A 23460-nucleotide genomic window follows, 5' to 3' on the forward strand; every position below is an offset into this window, starting at 1 on the left:
TGTCAAGTTAAATGTCACATTAAGTGAAATTGAAACGAAATATCTAGTTAACGTCCCATGTTAGGCACCAACGCTAAGAGAGACAGTGATGATGAGAAATAATTGAAGTCGTTGAATAAAGAAAGTAGGAGGAATTGAAAGAACACCGAGAAAACCCATGCACACGGTGTTTGTCCACAAGAAAACTTACTTGGTACGAGCTGGAATCAATACCCATGGACCTTCGGGTCAAACATCTGCTTTTGGGCAGACACATTATTATTGTTATTATTATTATTATTATTATAATTATTATTATTATTATTATTATTATTATTATTATTATTATTATTATTATTATTATTATTATTATTACTTTAAGAGTGACCAAGAAAGTTCCGCCGCCTTTTCACCAACACCTTCGAACATTGATATGTAACCTAAGACGTACATGGAATATCAAAAATAGTCTCCATCAGCATCGACGACCTTCTGCTAACGTTCTGGAAGGCTATGGATTCCATCGCAGTCGAACTTGGTGGGACGTGAAGCGAAGAAGGTATCAAGTGCATATTGAACCTCTACTAGCGATTTGAACTGGCGCTCTCTAAGGTGATTGTCCAAGGAATGGAACAGGTGATAATCGTACGGAACGATGTCCGTGGAGTATGTCGGATCCAATAGTGTTTCCCATCCAAGGCCTAGAATGGTGTCCTGGGTCATCTTAGCCACGTGGGGCTTAGTGTTGCCTTCTAACAGGAGGACCCCTTTGCGATTCAGAAGTGCTGGATCCAGAGAGTGACAGTACACAGTTGCATTGATGCTCTGACCAGCTGGTAGCAGTTCCAGATGGACGATGCCGCGAGCAGTCCACAAAATGCACAGGAGAACCTTATTCTGGTGTAGTGCTAGCTTGGGCTGTTTTTGAACCGGTTCATGGGATGCTAACCAACGATGACGGCGCCGTAGAGCTTCGTACAGGACCCACTTCCCATCACATGTCAACACCCTGTCCAGAAATTGCTCCTTCCTCAGACGAGACACCAAAGAAACACAGGTGTCTACTCGCGTTGCTTTCTGACCCCAAGTCAAATCATGTAGAACCCATCAGCCTAACTTGCAGTGCTTCCCAAGTTGATGGTGGTGGTTCCGAATGGTTTCTCCCCTAACACTGAATTGTAGTACCAGTTTCTCACCTGTCTGTCTTCGCCTCAATTGCTGCTTGAAGATCTTTATTTTGAACATCTGTTTGTCTTCCGGCACGTGGTGCGTCTTCGAGTTCTTCGTCACCGCCCTTAAACCGTCCTACCGCTGCACTCTCCGCGTAGTCCCGACACCCTCACCAAAGGCCTGTCATATTTTCCGCCCCGCGGAGCATCGTTTTACCCCAATTTGAACTCGTATAGCAAACAAGCCCTTCTGACGCTCTGTGAAGGTCTCATGGTCATTCTGTCCTTACGCACGTTCACGGTGTATCTGAACAGCCACAAACAGGTAGTATGTTGGATATACTTACTAGTTTTGCTCACGAGACCAGGTTCGGGGCATTCTCGGCTCGAAAATGTGTCGTGAAGGTAGTCTCGTCTCGAAAAGTACATATGTTTCTATTGATAGAGCTCTGTCTCATCTCGTACCCCTTCATGAAAATTATGTTTCGTCTCGCCTCGTCCAAAAACTGACCTTCGCCTTATCTCCATTCGCATTCAACTCACGGTGTGAGGGCCAATTGAACACAGACCTCCACAAAAAGAGACAGAACTTTCTTGGTCACCTTCAGATTATTATTATTATTAATAATAATAATAATAATAATATTGCTGCGGTAGTGATTTGACTTTCTCGGCTGTAAATTACTCGCTGATTTTATATAACGTTGCAAATATCTTCTAGATAAATTAATCAAGAAAAAATTAAAAGGTAATTCCCTACAGAATAATATTTCAGTGCAATTAGTTCCTTATGATTCTATCAGACAGCAACGCTGTTTTTAAATAGAAAAATCGGAATGTTAACGTAATGAAATTTTTGTTTATTACACAGCAGAAAAATATTAAAAGAAGTTCTATATACATTCCTTACTAGAAAATCATCTTGTCTTCAGAACTTCAAATTTTATTTTGACTCGAAATTGATTGCCTAAATTTTAACCCTGCAAATTTGGATGTGGAGGAAAATAGAGAAGGTTAGCAGGGTAGAGAGGAAAACGAATTAGGGAATGCTGAAAATATGCAAGAGACGAGAGCAATATTGGACGATATAAGGAAGCGAATAAATGGACGGATCACAAGTTTCGATCTTGCTAAGGGATTGCATTCCGAGAGACATAATAAAGGGGATGATATCAGGAGAGCGAGAGTGTGCAAGAAGGTTGCAATTGATAGATTTTAATAAGGATGGTGGTACATTATGTTGGGTTGCGAGGAAGATATTAGCGGGAAATCGCAAAAATGGAAGCTTCTTACCTAGTTCACGGAAACTGGCCTGTCATTAATGGCAGAATACTGAGGACGAGGAGGAGAAGGATAATTATACTACAAATAAAAAAGCCGAAACAATGGTTTATGCATACGAATTGGCCAGCATTTTTTTCTGGTGGCAGCTATGTAAGGTTCTACTACTCTCAAACTGGTTAAATTGTAAGGTCAGGTCACTCGGGTCGGTTGTCGGGTTAGGTCACCTCGGGTCGGGTCACTCGGGTCAACTCGGGCAGAATTGTCGGGTCGGGTCAATGGGGCGAGCTCGGGTCGTGTTTTCGGGTCGAGTCAATCGGGTCGGATCACAGGTCGGGTCATCAGTCAATTCCGGTCACGGGTCGGATCGGGCAGGCCTTCAACACATAATTTCCACGAAAATTACGATATATCACGCTTTATACCTCATTGGACTTCCAATAAAACATTTTCAATGATGTGTACACCATGTCGCCATTTTTGTATGAGGGAATTTCTAGAGGGATTTTGTGGAAATTTGATGGAGTGTAGATTCCTATGTGTATGTGTGTGTGATACCTCACAGGATACAAGATGCCGAGGAAGTGTGTAAATCATCCGGACAATTTCTGTTATGTATCTGGGGAGCTGACATTTAAATTGCAACTTCGATGTTTTACTCCACTTGTGAGGAAGAGTTACCAGTTATATTTTGGTTGCCGTGTAGGAGACCAAGATAAGAATTGGGCTCCTCACTACATTTGTTGTACTTCCGTAAAACGTCTGACTGGGTGGGCAAATGGTGAACGAAACATGAACTTCGCAGTACCGATGATCTGGAGGGAACCAAAAGATCATTCTTCAGACTGCTACTTTTGTATGACACAGATGAAAGAAATAACCAGTAAATCTAACCACAAGTTACACTACCCTAATTTGCCATCAGCAATGAGGCCAGTTCCGGACAGTGCAGAATTACCTGTACCAGTACCTCCTCCTCATCTTACGGTAAATGAGGATTACGTACTTGAGGCTACTACTGAAGTTCCAAATGAAGAAGATGATCCTACTTATGTAGGAAGCACAACTACATTGGATCCCCATCTGATAACTCAGGCTGAACTAAATGACCTCGTACAGGGTTTAAAACTCTCCAAGATACAGACAGAACTTCTTGCTTTTAGACTTAAAGGCTGGAATCTGCTCCATCGTGACACTAAAGTGTGTATTTTTCGAAACCGTCATACAGAGTTTCAAAACTATTATTCTCAAGAAAATGATTTAGTGTATTGTAATAATGTCTGTGCTGTAATGGATACACTTGGACATGCACATATAAGTACAGAGTGCAGATTGTTTATTGACTCTTCCAAAACTAGTTTTAAGGATGTCCTTTCGCATAATGGCAACAAATTTCCTTCAGTGCCTTTGACTTATGCCACTAATATGAAGGAAACCTATGAAAACATCGAAATAGTGTTAGAAAGAATTCAGTATGTGAAATACAAGTGAACCGTTTGCTGTGGTTTGAAAGTCATTTCTTTGTTAATGGGTTTGCAACTTGGCTATGCGAAATATTGTCTTTTCCTCTGTGAATGGGACACCAGGAACAAAGCGGAACATTACATCAAGAAGGAATATCCAACACATGTATTAACTCCTGGACAAAAGAATGTTGTTTATTCCTCAATGATGAGCCCTGATAAGATAATACTAACTTCTCTTCACATAAAGTTTGGGCTTTTCAAACATTTGTTAAGGCAATGGTCAAAAGTAATGCAGGATTTTGTTAATTCAAGGAAACATTTCCTCGTGTTAGTGACGCTAGGGATTTTTGTATACCCCCAAATAAGATGTTTGATTCCTGACCAAAAATTTGAGGATCCCTTAACTCTGGTTGAGAAAGCGGCTTGGTGTACATTTAAATGTTTAACAAAGATTTTTTAGGAAACAAGAAAGCCCCAAATTACCGTGTAATTGTGGTTTATTCCTGCAACCATTCAAAGAAATGGGTTGCAAGATGTCCCTTAAAGTTCACTTTCTAGACTCCCACCTGCCTTCCTTTTTTAAAACCTTGGTGCTGTTAGTGATGTGTTTGGGGAACATTTTCATCAGGATATTTCTTCCATGGAGAAGAGATACCAGTAACAGTGGAGTTCAAAAATGCTAGCTGATTACTGTTGGACTCTTAAAAGAGATGTTCCACAAGCCAAACACAGAAGAAAGTCGACAACTTAAACATATTGCCTGTAACGAACCTTGTGCCGAGGATTGTTTGACACCTATCTTAATACTAGGCAAGAAAAATAAGCAATGATTAAGTTTAGCCAAACTATCTTTTGACACGGTTCTAATATCTGGCATTAAAAAAAGAATCCCCCAAATAATGCAGGTTTCAAATCTCCCAATCTAAAATGCAAGGATATCAAGATTAAATTAAATCAAAAATTTTACAGCTACTAGATATTATTTTAAATAAAAGAAAATATTCAATTTGCTTTTTATTACAACCAATTAACTATTTTAAAAAAATACAAACTAACAACAACAATTTAAATTCAGTGAATGAGCTTCTTACTATAAAAGTTGAAAACGTGATTAAATACAATTGAATAATAAGTGAAAGTTGCTTGAAAAATAGTAGTTAAATACACTTTGATTAAATAAATAATTCCAAACAAGAACAATCCAAACGCTAATAACAATTTCAACGGTGAATGAAAATTTAACCGGAATAGAAAGTGTCAAAAACTTAGTCAAAAGCGACCACGACTTGACGAAACAAGTTTAAATACAATATAACGCGAAAACTACAAAACTACTAAATATGCAAAGCAAGAAACAAGAAAATTAATTCGACGTCGAAAAATCAATCTCTCAATAGAAATCTCAAAAAGACTATAATGGGACGCTAAATGGAACTTTTCTTTCGAAATGAAATTACGAACGATTTTCATACTAAGTCTTAAATCTAGTAATTAATACTCTAATAGCTACTTCTACTAGCGCTAGTAGGAAAACTTATTAATCAAACTGTTAATTAATTTACTAAACCAAGGTTACCAGGGTTTTAGGTTCTAGAAACTACAACTAGGTTTGTACTCACCAATTTCTAAACTACTCTATTCAGCCATTGGAATCGTCTGTCCTCAATCACCTCTACTCGATTCTACCGTTCCCAATTAGTGCAGTTAATAGAAGAAAACTTGGTAGGAAATCTGATGTTTTTAGAATACGCCAAACCGATAACTTATAATTACTTCGTATTCTTCCGATCCGGTATAATATAAACGAAGAGAAAAAGTCAACTTCAAACTTTCTATTCCTTCATACTCCGTTAACATTCGACCAGATACAACAGTCAGGTACTACCAGATGGACGTTCCACGCAGCAACTGCTTGGCTCTCGGCTTTCGCTCACGAGCGAGGCAGCTGCCCACGCGCAAACGACCAGACACTACGTCATACGACATAACCTTGACTTTGTTACAAACTCGCTTCTACAACACTCGCTCTTCTTCTCATTATCTAAAGATTTTACTCTTTTCTTTTTTTAAAAAAAAGCAAACACAATAGATTCTCTCAATCGAGGAAATAAAAAGTAGGAGTAATTTATACAACTAGAGATTATACATTTTTCATTCTTTTCATTCATTGTTTTAGTCGTTAGTCCATATTTTCGTTTCACATCCAGAGACCAGCATATACAGGATGTTCCAAAGTACAGGCAGCTCCATCTCAATGTAGTATAGCATGCTACATGGTTGAGGTAAGTAAGTGCTCATTTATTAAGAAGATACCACTCACTTCTTCTGTATTACTTATTAAGTAGATATAAAATGGTGACACGGTGTATACATCATTGAAAATATTTTTTATTTCAAATCCAATGAGATATAAACCGTGCTTATATTGTAATTTTCGTGGAAATTATATGTGATTTTCTCTGCACTAATGAATATGGTAAGATGAACAGTACACATGGCATATTTTTTATATAAATATGCTTATTTCTCCAGAAAGAATAATGCTATTCTTATGAAACCTAGAGGGCTCACTAAGTATAAATCAAGCTAACATACAATATAATTTGTGCATTTATACACCTAAGGTACCCGAGCTACAGGTATGAAAATGGTAAAAAAAATTTAGGGGAAATTTCCAAAAAATCCCCCTGTGACGGGAAAACTGAGGGTGATGGAGAAAAATTGATTGCGCATTCGAATTCTACGTGAAAATTTCTATTAAAATCATGTATTTTCTTCTGTGTGCCAGAGAAAAAGAATTTTTGTCGACTAATGTAATAGGTACCATTTTCAATCTCAGCAACCGTTATAGAAACCGGTTAACGTCGATCGCTAAACAGCAAAGACTATAATACATAGCTGTAGCCCCACCCTTTCTTTGTTTCTAGGTTAACTATCAAAAAACGTTAAAACACGATACACTGGTTTAATATTTGAAATGAGAATTCGACATATCTCTAACAACTTTCATATCTTTAACTTTGTGCAATCCCGAGATATATACATAATTACAATAATCACAATCCCCATCCCTTTTCTTCAATTCTAGGTCAAATATTAAAAATACTCACATTCCTATATTATTTAGTACAAACGAAAATTTTACCTGCATATTTCTGCACAAACGATGTATAAACGATCGCGACAACTTGTGATTCAATCGAACATGGTGGGGCTGCACTTAGACAGATCGCCTTTCTTTTCCTTTTGTAAACGCACCTGATAGCGTAGGAAAAAACTTCCGCCTGCGCATTACTGTGCAAACGATGTATAAACGATTACTACTATTTGTGATTGAATTGGACATGGTGGGGGGCAACCACTTAGACAACCCCCACTTCGTTTTCGTTCTGACGGCGCCGCTAATTGTGTACAAACGAGAACTTCGCCTGCACATTTCTGTAAAAACGATGTAAAAGTGATTGGGACAATTAGTGATTGAATTGGATATGGTGGAGGGGCTACCATTCAGACAGCCCCCACTTGGTTTTCGTTCTGGCGCCGCACCTAATTGTGTACAAACGAAAATTTCGCCTGCACATTTCTGTACAAACGATGGAAAAACGATTGCGACGATTTGTAATTGAATTGGAGATGGTGAGGCTAGCACTTAGACAGCCCCTCACTTTGTTTTCGTTCTGGCGGCGCCCCTAATTGTGTACAAACGAAAATTTCGCCTGCACATTTCTGTACAAACGATTGAGACCATTTCCAATTGATTCTGAAAAGCGGGGGGGGGGGGCTGTCTAAATGGACGTTTGCTTTTCACCTCTAATGAAATTCTTCCACAAGAAAATCTGTAATCAACACTGTCAGTAGCTACGTCCTCGACTTATATACATTTACAAGTATATCTTTATTTTCGTATTTTTTCAACAGTTAACCAATTTAAAACCGTATTATAATTCAAAGTACTTATCATAACTCTATCGTAAACAAGAATATGTAGTTAACTTCTTAAACACTTCGCTCCGCAGGAACCCGTTCAGCGCGTGCAACAAGCAAAAACAACATGTTTGGCATCTCACAAATGACAAAGGAGAAAAAAGAAAAGCAAAAGCAGCACAGCAGTGTCTTATCGCAGTCAGAGCTGACAACATAGTTTCGGTCGTCACTTACGCCAATAGACCTACAAGCGGTGTAGAAGAGTTATACAGTTTCAATATACGTTGTGCCACAGTAGCGCTACAAGCAAAATGTTCACGAACTATAAATGAATATGTTTCTTACAAGTATCTCTCACTGTTTCACCCTCTTTACATTCTACACATCCTTTTTTCTCCCACTTTTTGACCTTGACAAGCAGAAGTACCAGGCTTTCCGAGTTCACAACTATAAACTGTTTGTGTATAGAGTACGTTTTCAGTTCTTCGAATGACCGTGCGCGCGAAGAACAAGGGTGATGATCAGACAACCGTATACGGTAGTCAGAAACACCCGGTTGCAATTTTAAATGTAAAATACCAATATAGAGCCTTGACAATGCCGTGAGGATATATATATGTAAAAGGTATAGGGTAGGATAAAGGAGAAATAAGGTAATAAATCTCATTGTACAAAGATCAAAAGGAAGGGATATTTCGTTTGCAAACATATTGTTGGATCAAGGAATATATTTCTTTCTTTTCTGTGGAGGTACCGGGTCATTAAATCTCAATTTCTTCAAAGTATTAACCATTTTAGAGAGTTTTACAGTGTCCCTAAACTTTGTACTCGCCAAATTTTATTTTGTAGTTCCCCAGTATGTCTGGAATCGTAGCAAGCAAGTGTTTTAAGAGGAGACAAATTGTCGTGTTTCAATAACATGGCGCGTCAGCAGACATCGGAGGTAATATCTACAAAAAACTAGAAAATTCGTTAAGACGGGGTCAATCAGCAATTTTCAAAGTATTATTTCAACAGTATTTATTGACCCAGTACATTTGAACGAAGGAATAAAAATCAATGTTAACTTTTATACTGTTGAAATATATGGCCTTCATTTCGAGGTATATCTCAATAAGTGTTGTATTCTTGCCACAAAGAACATAGCAATCATTTTGGTCTCTAAATTCACTAAAACAATAAACCCTTTTTAGCAAGAGATAAAGTTGTCTGAAACACTGTTTATGGACCACAGTATTTCATAAACCCGGGCGGCGGGAGAAAGTAACCTACCAATGCACTTCGTCAGCCACGGGAGAAGAGAGTTAGCAGGGGAACTACTTCAACTTGCAAAATGCACTTTCGACAGACAGAGAAGTCGTCAAAGTGGGAAAAGAGCATTCACCCATTCTGCAACCAAAATGTGTGTTCACCCAGTGGTAAAGAAAGAGAGGGAAAACAATATAGCTAGTCAGTCATCGCTGAGGAAGGTGGCCCTTACTTGTCCAAATAAAATACTATTAGCAATAAGGGGCAAATGGAAGGGGAAAATGAAATCTTCCGTTCACTCCCAACTAAAGGGAATGATTGACAGGTAACCATCTTCTCTGATTCAAGCAGTAAGAAGTGTGGCTAAACAGGACTTGGCTTGCCAATCAGATCGCAAGGATAATTCTGTAGCGGAGGCATTTCAGTTGGGAGATAGCTAAGCTAAGCTGCGGGTGTTGGTATTTGTTACTGCAAAACTGGAAGAAAAGTGGAGTTCGCTTCGCAACAAAAAATGAAAAATAAATAAATAAATAAATAAATATTCATTTCTTTCCTTTTCCGTTCCTAAATATCTTATTTCTATTTTGTTCTGTTCTGTTCTGTTAATATTTTCAGAAAAAAGTTTTCTAAGTTAAAGTAGCTCATCTTAAGACTTTACGTAGTAAAACAAAGCAAAAACAATCCATTAAAAATCATACTTTTTAAATATTTTCGGAACATTTTCTTACAAGGAGTTCTTAATACGTCCATACATATTAGTAATTTCGAAACATTCTTCATAGCATAACAAATAATTTTTTTCAGAGCTTATACAAGCGATCCGTAAAAAGGAGGGTAATAATTTTAATGGAAACGAGTCAAATTAAAATGAATGACATCATTTTGATGGATCAAATTAAATATTTCAGTAAGATCATAATTAAATTAAGGAGAAATAACTTGTAGGAGCTAAGGATCACGTTTTAAGTCATATACTGATTCAAATGATCTGAGTCATATTTTAATTTTAATTTAATTATAATCTTTTAAGATTTCGAATAAAGAATCGTGTAAGATCATGTTCCATCATATTCTGATGATGAAAATTTCCTGTAATCTTCTTTGTGGTGTAAGGCTTCTAGAAGTTTGATAGCAAAATTAAACACTTCATTTCTTACATCGGAAATATTGTTCTTTACATAATCATCATCGTCAATTCCTGGAATGAAGTTACTGCAATCTACTTAGACCACTCGTTCTGAAAACGCTTAAATACGAGAACGTCCGTTCCAGGTGCAAACCTAACACAACACTTATCTAATACACCTTTTAAAATCGATTCATAAATGTGGTGTCTACAAGGAAAGTACAGAAGATTATTCAGGAGCTTCTGCTCTAGCAGAATGAAAGCACCGTTGACATGACCCATATTGTAGGCAGTTGTTTCACAACAAACTGCCTGCACGAACTTTACCAAGTTCCAGTCTTCAAGCGAACGAACTATAGTAGAAGCAATATGTTCTCCTCTTGACGACAAAATGGGAACACCAATTAGCCTTTCATGACCATCTCCTGCAATACAGTAATTATTGATAACCCGTCGACGTCTTTGTGCCAGTCATATTCGGCAGTAGTTTTCTGTCCCAGTGCACAACTAACGCACTTGATGCACTCTGAAATTGCTTTTTGTAGTCCTGTGCAACTTCGCTACGGATTTTCTCTCAGAATCGGTGAATGAAAGTCTTATTTATTACTAGTTCATCTACATTATTGGCTAATGCTTCTGCCGTCGCTGTCAGAATTGTATCGCTGCTTTACCAGTGACCTTGTATCGATCAACAGCAGCAACTATTTTGAAGTAATAAAATTGTCTTTTCCTCTTTTACATCTCTTGGAGAGTCCGGGCAGACAGGGATCCATATTCACACAGAGATCCATCTTCTCTAACATTCTCAATTTGGTTTTCCTCTTCATTACTTGATTTGCATACCTCCATGTCTTTTGGGGTATAAAGTTGAAAGAAATCATTTTCAGAAGCGCATTTTCTTTTGCGTTCCTATTTCTTTCGAAGCCGTGCATATCTCTTTTGTTCTTTTTATGCCAAGGAGAAATATTTTCACAGGTAAAAATTCTTACGCGACTAAAGCTTTGCCAGATTTTTAAAGTAGTGCCAGATTTCTGCATCCGGAGAAACCCTACCTCAAAATGATATGTCACTTGACCCTCTTCCTATTTGAACTTTTTGACCTGAATCCAAGATAGAGGACTTTAAGATGGCCGCTATGAAAATACTATACAAAATTAGTTATATTTTCCCTTTAGTTCCATTATCCAAAATATCTTCGCATTTCCTTAAGCCGTTTCTCAATTACATGAGTATCTTGCAGATTTTTCCCATATACTATTTATTGTAATCAGATTCAAAACTTCAGGTCGCTTGAGGCACCACCATTCAATATTATTCGATGGAGCTAATTTTCTCCTGGCGTAATTTGGTTCCGTATGGAACTTTTTTAGGGGTTTCGTTTAAAGAAATTCAGAAATCAAAAATTAAGGACCACCCTAATATATATATATATATATATATATATATATATATATATATATATATATATATATATATATATGCACGTATTCACGTTTGTATGGGCGTCCTTTTGGTAAACTTGTCCACCGCCCTCCTTAGTATCCCAGCACGGGCCTGGTCACAACATTTCGATGTCATCACAAATGTGACAAATCATAAATGATTTGATAATGTGTACCTTTTATAACTTTAAGTTATACTTTATGAACAACAATTCAATAGATTTTATGTTTCAGGTGTGATTCAAGCTACATATCAGTATACTTCTGAGCAAACCAGTATTAGGAGTGTACTATACAATGAGCACCAACGAAACACAAGTTTATATCTAACAAATGGTAAGTAGAGAATCGTTTGTTCTAAATGAATAATTTAAAAAGTATACAGTATAAGGTATTATAAATATACACAGTATACAGTATATAGATAGATAAATATAGATATAGATATAGATATAGATATAGATATAGATATAGATATAGATATAGATATAGATATAGATATAGATATAGATATAGATATAGATAGATTGATTGAAATTGTGTTCAGCTGAAACGTAATTTCATCATCCCAGACTACTTCGAAAAGTTTCAACTACATACGTGATTATATCGAAGGTATAATAATTGTGCCTTGTATACGTAAAGAACTTTGATATCTCCTACGTAGTAGTAAATATTCAACTTGACATAGAATGGAACGCAACTTATATTACTTTCGGCCTAATTGTTAAAAATGTATTGTGGCGGGATGGTGTATGTTTCCACTTAAGGCACTATGGACGCACATGTAATGTAACGACCCAAGGTTCTTATAAGTAATTACGAAGATGTTCCAGCAAACTATAAATTGTAATCCCAGCAGCAAAATCAAAATCAAGAACGGCAACTCAATTATTACCTAATCTGGAAGATCTTAGCTTTACTGGGTAGTGTTGATTTCAGTCAAGACTAAACAACAGACAGCTGGGAAACATTAGTCCGATGTATACTTGATAGTCATTGACCCCAGGTGGATAGTTTAGGAGCAAATTAAATGGTTCCTTGCAAGATGACTGCGTTTATTAGTCTCAGGAACAAATACAAATTCCACGATCAGGGTGAATAAAATGTCTGAAAGAGTATGGCATCTACATCATAAAAAAAGACATCTGTATCTGTAGATAAAAGAACTTCTTGGTATAACTGTACAAGCAGGCAACTTGGAAGGAGCCAATCAGAGCAGGCAGGTAAAGATGATATTTTCATACCTGGCTACACAGGCAAAAAGGAAAGGACGTTAACTGAATTCCATGAGTTATTATCTTATATGAGACTACAGATCTTAATCGCTCTCCATGCTCTCAACAACCTTTGGTGCTATTTATAAGACATTAATCCAACAAAAGTACAGGTACTACTAAGTCTTGTTGAAAACGTCTGCGATATTCTCCAACCCTTAGGAAAAGGGTGTTAGCTTGATAAACCGAAAGGATAGGATATTATCTTAATATCTGGCCAAAATAGGTATGAATTCTCGCGTCAGCGTTCGTGTGAGTAAGCAGTGTAGTGCTATCTCTCCTGCCTTGTTACCTACGTTATCAAATATGTCTGATTTATGTGGCGGTTGGAATAAAGGAATTCCAGCTCATAATCTGAAAGAAGCTGGTTGCATGTGCCGTTTGTAGCAAAAAATGTTCATTCTGAACGTGCATGTAAAAAAAGGTTAATACAATTTTAAAATTATGAGTGAGATAAGAACTGCGGAGGTGCAATACATCCAGATCTAGAAATACTGAAGAAATTATACAAAACCAAGATACTGACCTAAAGAAATTAGTGCAACAAGTGAATGAAATAAACCCAAAAGAACACCTCATATTGTGCAAATGGAAGACATAGAAAACAGCACAAACTCTTTACCAGACAAAGTCGATGACTACTATGAGGATTTGAGTATTTAAAAAAATGTGATGTCACATATAGAAATCAGAAGATTTGGAAACAGAAAATCGAAAACTAAAGCAAATATTTGGAACTCTAGAGGACAAAGTAAGTGAATTAGAACAAAAGTAGTTAGAAGAAACTATTGAAATAGTTGAAATCTCCGAAGCAAAAGAAGAGAAAACCAGTGATGTGGTAATTAAGGGCCAAAGTATCTAGAATAATAACACAAGATTTACGGAAATCTTACAGAATACCCATACCAAGGAAGAAACAAACACAGAATCATAGTAGCAAAATTCCTTCCAAGTCAATTAGGGACAATTGGATACAGAAGTTCCGAAGAAAAATTATTTACTAGCATCAAAGGTCAAACCAAAACTTCCTAACAATCGAGTTTCTGTCAATGAACGCAATAAAAAAAACAGTTTTGAATTAGACTAAACAATATGGCTGGATGATTGAAAAGTGCTTCTAAAGTAAGACGAGATATTACGAGTGAAGCATGTTACAAAAATTAGAAGACCTGCAAAACATGCAAAGTTAAGTATGTTGCAGTCTTGGTTTCAAAACTTGACTCAAGATGAGATAGGTAAGTAATGACATTTTTCTATACCAAAATATAAATACTAACAATTGTAATAAATTATTATAATTGTAATAGATTCTTTTAATGATTACTCAGAAATAAAAGAGGGACATGGAAAAGATGACATTAGCAAGTAAGAATGTCATCTTGCATTGACAAATAACAGACATCTTAACGCCACTAGAGTGCGCTTCTACTTTAACAATGTAGAAGATTGCAATATACTATCCTACCTATCTACCGCTCTCCAAATGGTGATGAAAAAACACTTCTGTAATCGTTTATGATGAACTTAAAAATTCACCAACTTGCTGTTTGCTGTTAGGAGAATTCAATCTTGATACTGCGGAATTATAGAGCCTATAAACGTATTTGAACTTACTATACATCATGGTTACATTTCATGCATATATAATGTTACAGGACAAGTTATTATGCCCTAGTCCTATGTGTTAACCGAGAAAGGAACCAATACTTAGAGATAAGTAAAATTGGAATAATATATAGCAATGGGCTCCAGAGTTTATGTTGCCGGAAGCCGTGGAAAGACTCAGGTAATAAATGGAGATAACAGGTCTGCTTCTTTCTGGTTTGCAGGGTAACTTTACAATAATGAGAACAGAAATGAAACAACAAATACGAACAAATACCACAATGAAAGACAACAATGGCAATGCTTAACAAGCATTGTGATTGGAAAACAACATTCTTCTTCATTCGCTGGGATCCAGTGAGAGAGGTGTCAGGGTTCAACTCTTGTTCGACTTAGTACACAAAAAGGATAGACAAAGAATAGAAAACTGTTAAAAGACTGGTTAATATACTGTGAGGGTTACGTACAAATCGATGGTTGAGAAGAATCTTCCTCGCCAAGTGTATGAATGGCTTAAATGGTAATAATGCGTTATTGAGGTGGTTTCGAATGCTGGTGAACAGCTAGAAGCTCATGTCACTAACACCTCATACTCATGTAGTGAATCACTGGCACGTGAGGAATCGCTGAAATTTTATTAGTGACCACTTAGAGCTGGGAGAGGTTTAACAAAGTAACCTTTAACCTGCACTCAAGATAGAAAGTGAAATGAGAGGAAATGGAGTGAATAAAGAATGACAGACGGTTCAGCGAATTCAATGACCGTTATTCTTCAATCTGTGTAGGAATGAAGGAAGAACAGTGCTAAAATCCACCCTATTATAACAAAATTTACAAAAATTAAATTTACTCTCGTTTTAAGCGAAAAAATTGTAATTCTCATATAGCCAAATATGTTAAGAGAATCCTGCAATCTTCAACTGATATATATATTTCCGTTTTCCTCGATTCTGGAAATATTTTTCTTCTCTCCCTTCCTTTTGTCTGAAGGAAGTGGAGCATCAGAACTGAATCATCAAGGACAAGATCACTCAGTTCAGGACATGATCACTTTGACATGGAATTTAGACACCTTCAAAGGAACCCCTCCTGTGGAGGTAAGAACCGTAACGTAAGTTCAGTGGTTGACAAGAAAGAGCAGTAAATATGGCTAAGTGCTTGTGTCGTTTCCCGGACTTGGGAATTTAGAATTATTTTGGCTAGTTATCACAGCATGAAGCCTAAAGTTTGGCAAATCCCCGATTGTTAGGCGTTGATTACATATTTCTCGGAGAACACAGACAAGGACTTCGTCAGTTTCAGTATTTTTCTTATTTAAGCTAAATTGGGACTTAGTCATTCTTGCGACGTATCTACAACCATGGGAGCTTGACACTCCGCCGGTAATCCCTTCATTATGCACTGGTAACTGGATACCTTTAATACAAGCTTATTCAGGCTTAGAGATATTTGCAAATTTTCTCATTTTTCCATGGAAATGAACCACAACTTTGATCGTTTTCGTTTTATCTTAACTTAATTGAGCTTTGGAGCTAGATGTAAACTAGTTTTCTTTCACTTTTAAGGAACTTAGTCCGAATTTGATTATTTTTCGCATATAATCCCTGTTTAGGAAATTCTGTATGTGATCCTAAAACAATTTGTCTTGTCGACCCATTTGAAAACCTTTGGTGAATTTCAAAACACCGTTACATTGTTGATGTTAAAATTAGTCAATTTTAGTTTTCCTTAATTTTCCTTAGAACTCTCAGTCAGTGCGGGTGTTGGAACTAAACAAACCATTCAATTTCATATAAGCTGCATAAACAGTATAACTTGATGTATAGGTAATTCTATGAGAAATTATTCTTGTTAAGAGGTTTAAATTAAACGAGAGGTTTAAATTAGATAGTTGGCATCAGCCAAACACTACTATACCATTATAATACCAAATATTATTGTCCAATAAACTTATTAAATTAAAAAAAGTGAATTTTGGTTGTTGAATAGCTCCTGAATAATAGTGCGGAAAGATTTCTTCTAGGTCTTCGAAATTACATGCTGCGCTACGGTGTGGCTGGCAGATGTCAGTGTTTCGATCCGTACTGGTACTTTTACTCGGAACAAAAAAGTAACCTTTGCGCTCTACCACTTCTCGATAGTGATGAGCGCAAGAGTCTTGGTCTTGCACTTTGTGCAAATCTTGTATGCGAGACCAAGATTAAGACTAAGACTCCTGCTCAAGAGCCTTGCACAAGTACGTTTTTCCAAAACTAATGTTCCGATACAACTTGACTGATGTTCCGATAGAAAATTTCCATTATTTATAAAGGGGGAGGAAAAAATTTTCGATGCAGCGAGATACCACAGAGATACAAAAATTCAAGGCGCAATCCACCATGTTTCGATACAACTTGGCTGTCGGGATATAAATGAGAGGCACCTAAGAGGTGCGCGATAACAATACCAAATTTATTGCAATAAAGCACATGCTAAATGGGGGCGTCTCCACCACTAGTCTTAGGCGACTAGAACCATGAGCAAAATTAGACAGGGTAATGAATATGAATTTAGTGTTAAAATAATTTGAAAATAACCAATGCATTTTCATTGAGAATTGATAACAATAAGGGCGTTAAGGAATAGATGGTAGAGCAAAGGAATAGGAACTAATTTAGAACAGTCTCATCCTAATTCGAAGTAGTTTCAATCTCGTCCATTTTACTCGTAGGTGATCTTTAGGCGCTGTCCTCGAAGTTTCAGTGACCTGCAGGTCGGGATGTCTTGATGATCTCTATGGTGAAAACTTGTCCGACAAACAACCATGGCATTGAATGCCGGACCTAAAGACAGGAAGACTCCGATGAGTCTCGCGTCGTAGTTGAAATCCAAAGACCAATATCGTGCTCTCTGAATTGCTTTTGACCTGACTGTCTCTCTTACGTCAGAATGAGATGGTGGTTACACCACAAGATTTCCTGAGCGTGGTCGATTACTTAAAACTGACATTGACCAAGTCCATGTTTCTACATGTCATCGACTCAACGCAAAACTCTCAAACTTCCTCCTGAGCTTGCTAACGTTGTCAGGTAACCGAACAAAAAGGAGACTCACCTGAGTCAAAGTACTTACTTCTATAATCATTACTTCCTTGTTGTAACATAGTGTCGTGGGTAAACGAACAAAACGGACAATGCCTTGTACTAGCCTGACTATGAGGGGCCAAGAGGTCGAAGAAATTGAGAGAAGCATTTGATCTAATAAATCAAGTTAAAAGCGACGCGTATGAAACTGTTAAAGGGTGAAGGTTCTAAAGGTCGCTACCACTGTTTATTACAAATTACAAGTACAAAGACTTCCTCAATAACAGCAAAGCAATAGTTAATTATCTTTCGATGTAAAGTCAGCTAGCGACGTACAACAGAACATTGGTGTTAATAACATCAGGAAGTGAACTCTTGAAGGCTGCTTCGCTTCCATTGATGATTCATTGATATTCCAACATGAATAAAGATGTCTTAGCTTGTTCTTACTTCAGATCCCATAACACTAAAGGGAAATGTAGTATTGAACAATGGTAATTCCGTACACCATAGGTGCCGACTGGATGGAGTATTGCCTTGGCTCTGAGGCTTATGAATCCGTTGGGAATATTTAATGTGTGTTCATAAAATTAATATCGAAATAACATTTTCATGGCATTGACAAAAACTTAGTGCATATGACCGCAAGTTTGATTTCATGGGCGCAGGCACGATTTCGTGATATGAAATACTGTGGTCATCACACCAGGGGCTCGATCATTCTAAACTATTTTACTGGAACATATATTGGTTCGTTTAGCCAGGATTTCGTACCGGGGGGATGACATAAAATTCTGAAGGCCCGATCACTCACACCAGGGGCTCGATCACTCTAAACTACTTTACTATCAACATATATTAGTTTGTTAGGACAATAAAATTAGGATATTTTCGTAAGTATTTTAATAACAAACTATGATAAAATCTCGAGTAAAATAATAGAAAAAAACGTATTGAAAAAGATTATACAATATTTACGTCCTTTCTCTGTTTATTCAAATATAACAATTTTCCTTTCATTATAACCTCAACTATTATAAAAAGTACATACTCAATAATGTCTTGTAAAATATTTTACAATATCTGCGTTCTTCTCTCTGTTGAATCAAATGTTAACAGAACTTTCTTTCGACATAAAGGTTTGTTTTTATTATTCCGTCAACTACTGTCTCTTCGAAATGACAGGTTAAGGGAGCAGTAGAAAATTGTTTTTGAAATAACATGTTTGAAACTGCAAGGATGAGATGACGAAAAATTGATTTTAAAAAAATGTCAACGCTTTGCTTGCAACGGCACTATGCTTTCGGCAGCTTGAAATCTCCCTGACTAATAGCTGAAATTCTGACAAGGGAACCTTCCGAAAATGATAGTTGCAGTGAAAGATGTGACCTATGCCAATTGAAAGATCTGTAACAGAGATGAGCATTCCCAAAATATTAGCTGCCCATAGCAATAGGTTCAAGAAATTTAAGGAGTGGAAGTTCGGGAAACAGCAAGGTTGGACAAGGGGAGGAAAGTGCAAATTCCGCAAAAAAGGGGGGCACAGCAAAATACAATGCTGACAAGTGATGTATAGAAAGAGACTTGCCACAATAGAGAACAAATGAATGCCATCAGTGGGGTTTACAGTGTTGCCAACTGCAATGAAAAGTATATGTTTTGCAAAGAGCACAATGCAATATTCAGTGAAGTGAGTGCAATATTCAGTGTCAACCTGTCATGTAGAACATAAGATATGACGTGTATAATCAGTGGTACAATCTAACAAAAGAAATAGAAAAAACAGAAGTACGAAAAATACGGAAAAGACGGAGCTGGCCATAATGCGCACATTTGATCACGAGCTGTACATATTAGAATGAACAAAACAAGAAAGCACCAACTATGCAGGAAACTGATGCACCTAGAATCGAAAAGGAAAACGAGTTCGAAAGTTGGCAACACTGGTCATGAAAATCCAGGCAATTCTAATATAGTTAGGCCACTTGCTTCACAAAAGAAAATTCTGGCAACAGGCATTAGCCTTCGCATCATTTGTGCATGCTCGTCAACATTGTACGTGCAATTGTTCGATGAGACAATGGTCCAAACAGAAGATACATTTGCAGTGAGCACAGCGGAATACTGCCAATCCGTCACACATGGTAAAATGATCGTCTGTGAATGTCTCGAAACAGTACTCTAGAGGTGTCGAAACCTTTAATGGTCTTTCTATCACATATCCACACCTGTAGAAAGCATACATAATCAAAGGCTTGAGTAAACATGCCGTAAATTGGTAATGGGTTAAGGCTTGAATTTTCAGAAAATTCTTGCGGGACCAAATGTTAAAGTGAGTATCTGATAACACAAGTTCTGTAACGTAGCGCACAAAGTTCTTGTATGGTCTAAAATAATAAACATCAAGTGGTCGTATCAGACCCGTATAACCAGCAGGGATCAGCTCAACTTTGAAATTCACTCCGGATGGTACATGCTCGTAGAACAAGTTGGTGTCTTTGTTCGCTGTCCAAGAGTCAACAAGTAGCACAACATCAGTTAGGTTTCTTTCTGCCAAATTTGGCCAAAACACGTTGGCATAAAACACGCTTAAATCACTCTTCCGCATATTTGCGGTTGTATTTGGGAAGGCCTTAATATTCGGAAGAGTTGACAAAAAGTCAAAATGGCCGCCAAAAATTATTTGCTCGGTGACAAGAACAACGTGCATTTTTGGCGGTCATTTTAAACCCGTGATTCATAAACCGGAGATTATCAGTGCGGATTTAGACGAAATCGATCAACTATCGACCAAATATTTACCATTCGCCAAATACTCGAAAAGAAGTGGGAATACAATACCCCGGTACATCAACTATTTATTGATTTTAGAAAGGCTTACGACTCGGTTAGGAGAGAAACATTATACAACGTTCTTACAGAGCTTGGAATACCGAGAAAGCTAATTAGATTAATTAAGATATATTTAAGTGAATCCCAAAGTAAAGTCCGGGTAGGAAAATTTTTGTCCACGAGCTTCCACGTCGAAAATGGCCTGAAACAAGGAGATGCGTTGTCGCCATTATTATTTAACTTTGTGCTGGAATACGCCATAAGGAAAATCAAAGATAGCAACCAGGGCCTAGAGTTGAACGGCATTCACCAGGTTATGGCATATGCTGATGATGTAAATTTAATAGGGGATGATAGGAGAACAGTAGAAATAAATGCAGAGATATTATTAAACGCTTGTAGGGACATGGGTTTAGAAGTAAATGCAGAGAAAACTAAATACATGGAAGTGCGTCGGGACCGTAATACGGCAAATTGTGGAGGCGTTAAAATATTAAATAATACTTTTGATAAAGTGAATACTTTCAAATATTTAGGATCAATATTAACAGACGAAAATCATATTCACGAAGAAATTAAATGTCGACTAAAAGCAGGGAATTCGTGTTACTATTCGGTTCAAAATCTCTTGTTGTCGCGAATTCTGTCGAGGAATTTGAAGCTTAAAATATATAAAACGATAATCATGCCTGTTGTTCTGTATGGTTGCGAAACATGGTCGCTTACTCTGAGGGAAGAACATAGACCGAAAGTATTTGAGAACAGGATCCTGAGAAGAATATTCGGACCCAAGAGGAACGAGAATGGGGAATGGCGGAAGCTTCATAACGAGGAACTACATAGTTTATACGGTTTACCCAACATTGTTAGGATCGTCAAGTCTAGGAGGCTTAGGTGGGCGGGTCATGTAGCTAGAATGGAAGAAAGTAGAAACGCTTTCAAAGTCTTGACTGGTAGACCCATAGGAAAACGACCATTAGGAAGACCTAGGCGCAGATGGGAGGATAATATTAAGATGGATCTCGCAGAGATAGGAATACAAAGTAGAAACTGGATGCAATTAGCTAAGGATAGAAGTCAGTGGAGAGCTTTTGTGAACGCGGCACTGAACCTCTGGGTTCCATAGGCCATAGAGTTAGTTAGTTAGTTAGTTAGATTCATATAGGAAATGTTTCTTATAGGAGGTGTTGCATCTATCCAAAGATATACCGGTATCATCCGCCCCCTGTTACCATTTGAAATGTTGTGTTTGACCCCTCGAGCTTTATGATGGTGGCCCTGGGAGACTTACTTCTTACAAACTTTTCTTGGCCCTCGACATGAGTACATTCCTGTCCAATTCGATTTGCAACATCTCTTTTCGCTTCGCAGCAATTTGAGATCACAATGTTCGATGCCATGTTAAGACACAACATATATTTGTGGCGGCCATTTTGAAAACCATGCTTCATATAGCAAATGTTTCCTACAGGTATTGTTGCACATTCCATGATCTATCGAAAGAGGTACCACTCGGTCCCTGTTGCCATTTGAAAGTTTGAAGTTGGCTCCTGGAGCGCTATGATGGGGATCCTGTGGGCACTTGCTTCTTACAGACTTTTATCAGCCCTGACATTGGTACATTCCTGCACAACTGGATCCATCAAATTTTTGTTTCTTTCGCAAATCTTTCAGGTCACAAAGTTTGGTGGGACACCCTGTATATTCCCACATACGACCCACCCATGATATAATGTTCACTACTTCTATTATCGGTTGTCGGCTCAACCCAACCATTTCATGTTCCCCGACTTGACATTGCCTCAATCACTCTAGCATTGATGCATTCCGAGTGATGCCTGTTGCCGCAATTTTCTTTTTGTGAAGCGAGTGGCCTAACTATATTAGAAAATGAAATGAAATGAAATCTTTGAGTTTTACGTCCCATGATTATGCCGGTTAGGCTAAAGAAGACGGCGATGATGAGTGATGAATAAAATGGTGGAATGAAGAAAGTGGGAGGAAACAGGAGAACCCCGAGGAAACCCACGCACACGGTGTTTGTCCACCACAAAGTTCACTTGGCGGGGGCTGGGATCGAACCCGGGACCCCAAGCACCAGAGGTGAACGCTCTACCACTGAGCCACCGCGGCCCCTCCAACTATATTAGAATTCTCTGGATTTTCATGACCAATGTTGCCAACTTTCGAACTCTTTTTCTTTTCGATTCTAGGTACGTCGGTTTCCTGCATAGTTGGTGCTTTCTTACGTTGTTCATTCTAATATGTACCGCTCGTGATCAAATGTTGCGCATTATGGCCAGCTCCGTCTTTTCCGTATTTTTCGTACTTCTGTTTTTTTCTATTTTCTTTTGTTAGATTGTACCACTGATTATACACGTCATATCTTATGTTCTACATGACAGGTTGACACTGAATATTGCACTCACTTCATATAGTGCTCTTTGCAAAACATGTACTTTTCATTGCAGTTGGCAACACTGTTAACCCCACTGGTGGCCTTCATTTGTTCCCTATTGTGGCAAGTCTCTTTCTATACATCATTTGTCAGCATTGTATTTTGCTGTGCTCCTTCCCCCCCCCTTTTTTTTTGCGGAATTTGCACTTTCCTCCCCTTGTCCAACCTTGCTGTTTCCCGAACTTCCACTCCTTATATTTCTTGAACCTATTGCTATGGGCAGCTAATATTTTGGGAATGCTCATCTCTGTTACAGCTCTTTCAATTGGCATAGGTCACATCTTTCACTGCAACTATCATTTTCGGAAGGTTCCCTTGTGAGAATTCCGTGACTTTTCTAGAAATTTCAAATTCCCTGACTCTTCCAGGATATCTCGCTCACCTCGCCACCATGTCTCCTCATAAGAAAGAGTAACCAAAAGCTTCCTGTAGTTTATTTTTAACGCTGATCCTTCTTTTCCTCATGTCATTTTGTTTGATCCTTCCTTAATTTTCTTTCATTTCTAGTCTCAAAGGGGGGAGGTCCGGATCCGCCCTTGCCTACGTGCCTGATGGGCGGATGCTTATACGTTGAATAATTGTTTGCAGATG

At 37.7% G+C, this 23460-nt stretch overlaps 1 protein-coding gene across 3 annotated transcripts in view; it reads left to right on the forward strand.

Moving 5' to 3' along the window:
- The window catches only part of LOC145676206 (uncharacterized), a 631920-nt gene that overhangs the window by 564637 nt on the left and 43823 nt on the right, over positions 1-23460 (forward strand). For all 3 annotated transcript variants that reach the window (XM_081747127.1, XM_081747126.1, XM_081747125.1), the window contains one exon: positions 11870-11971. In XM_081747127.1, the coding sequence (XP_081603253.1) occupies positions 11870-11971 (102 nt within the window). The remainder of the gene's footprint in view (positions 1-11869; positions 11972-23460) is intronic.

The sequence above is a fragment of the Thermobia domestica genome, chromosome 18 (assembly GCF_964235325.1).
Source record: "Thermobia domestica chromosome 18, izTheDome1.hap1.1, whole genome shotgun sequence".
NCBI lineage: Eukaryota > Metazoa > Arthropoda > Insecta > Zygentoma > Lepismatidae > Thermobia > Thermobia domestica.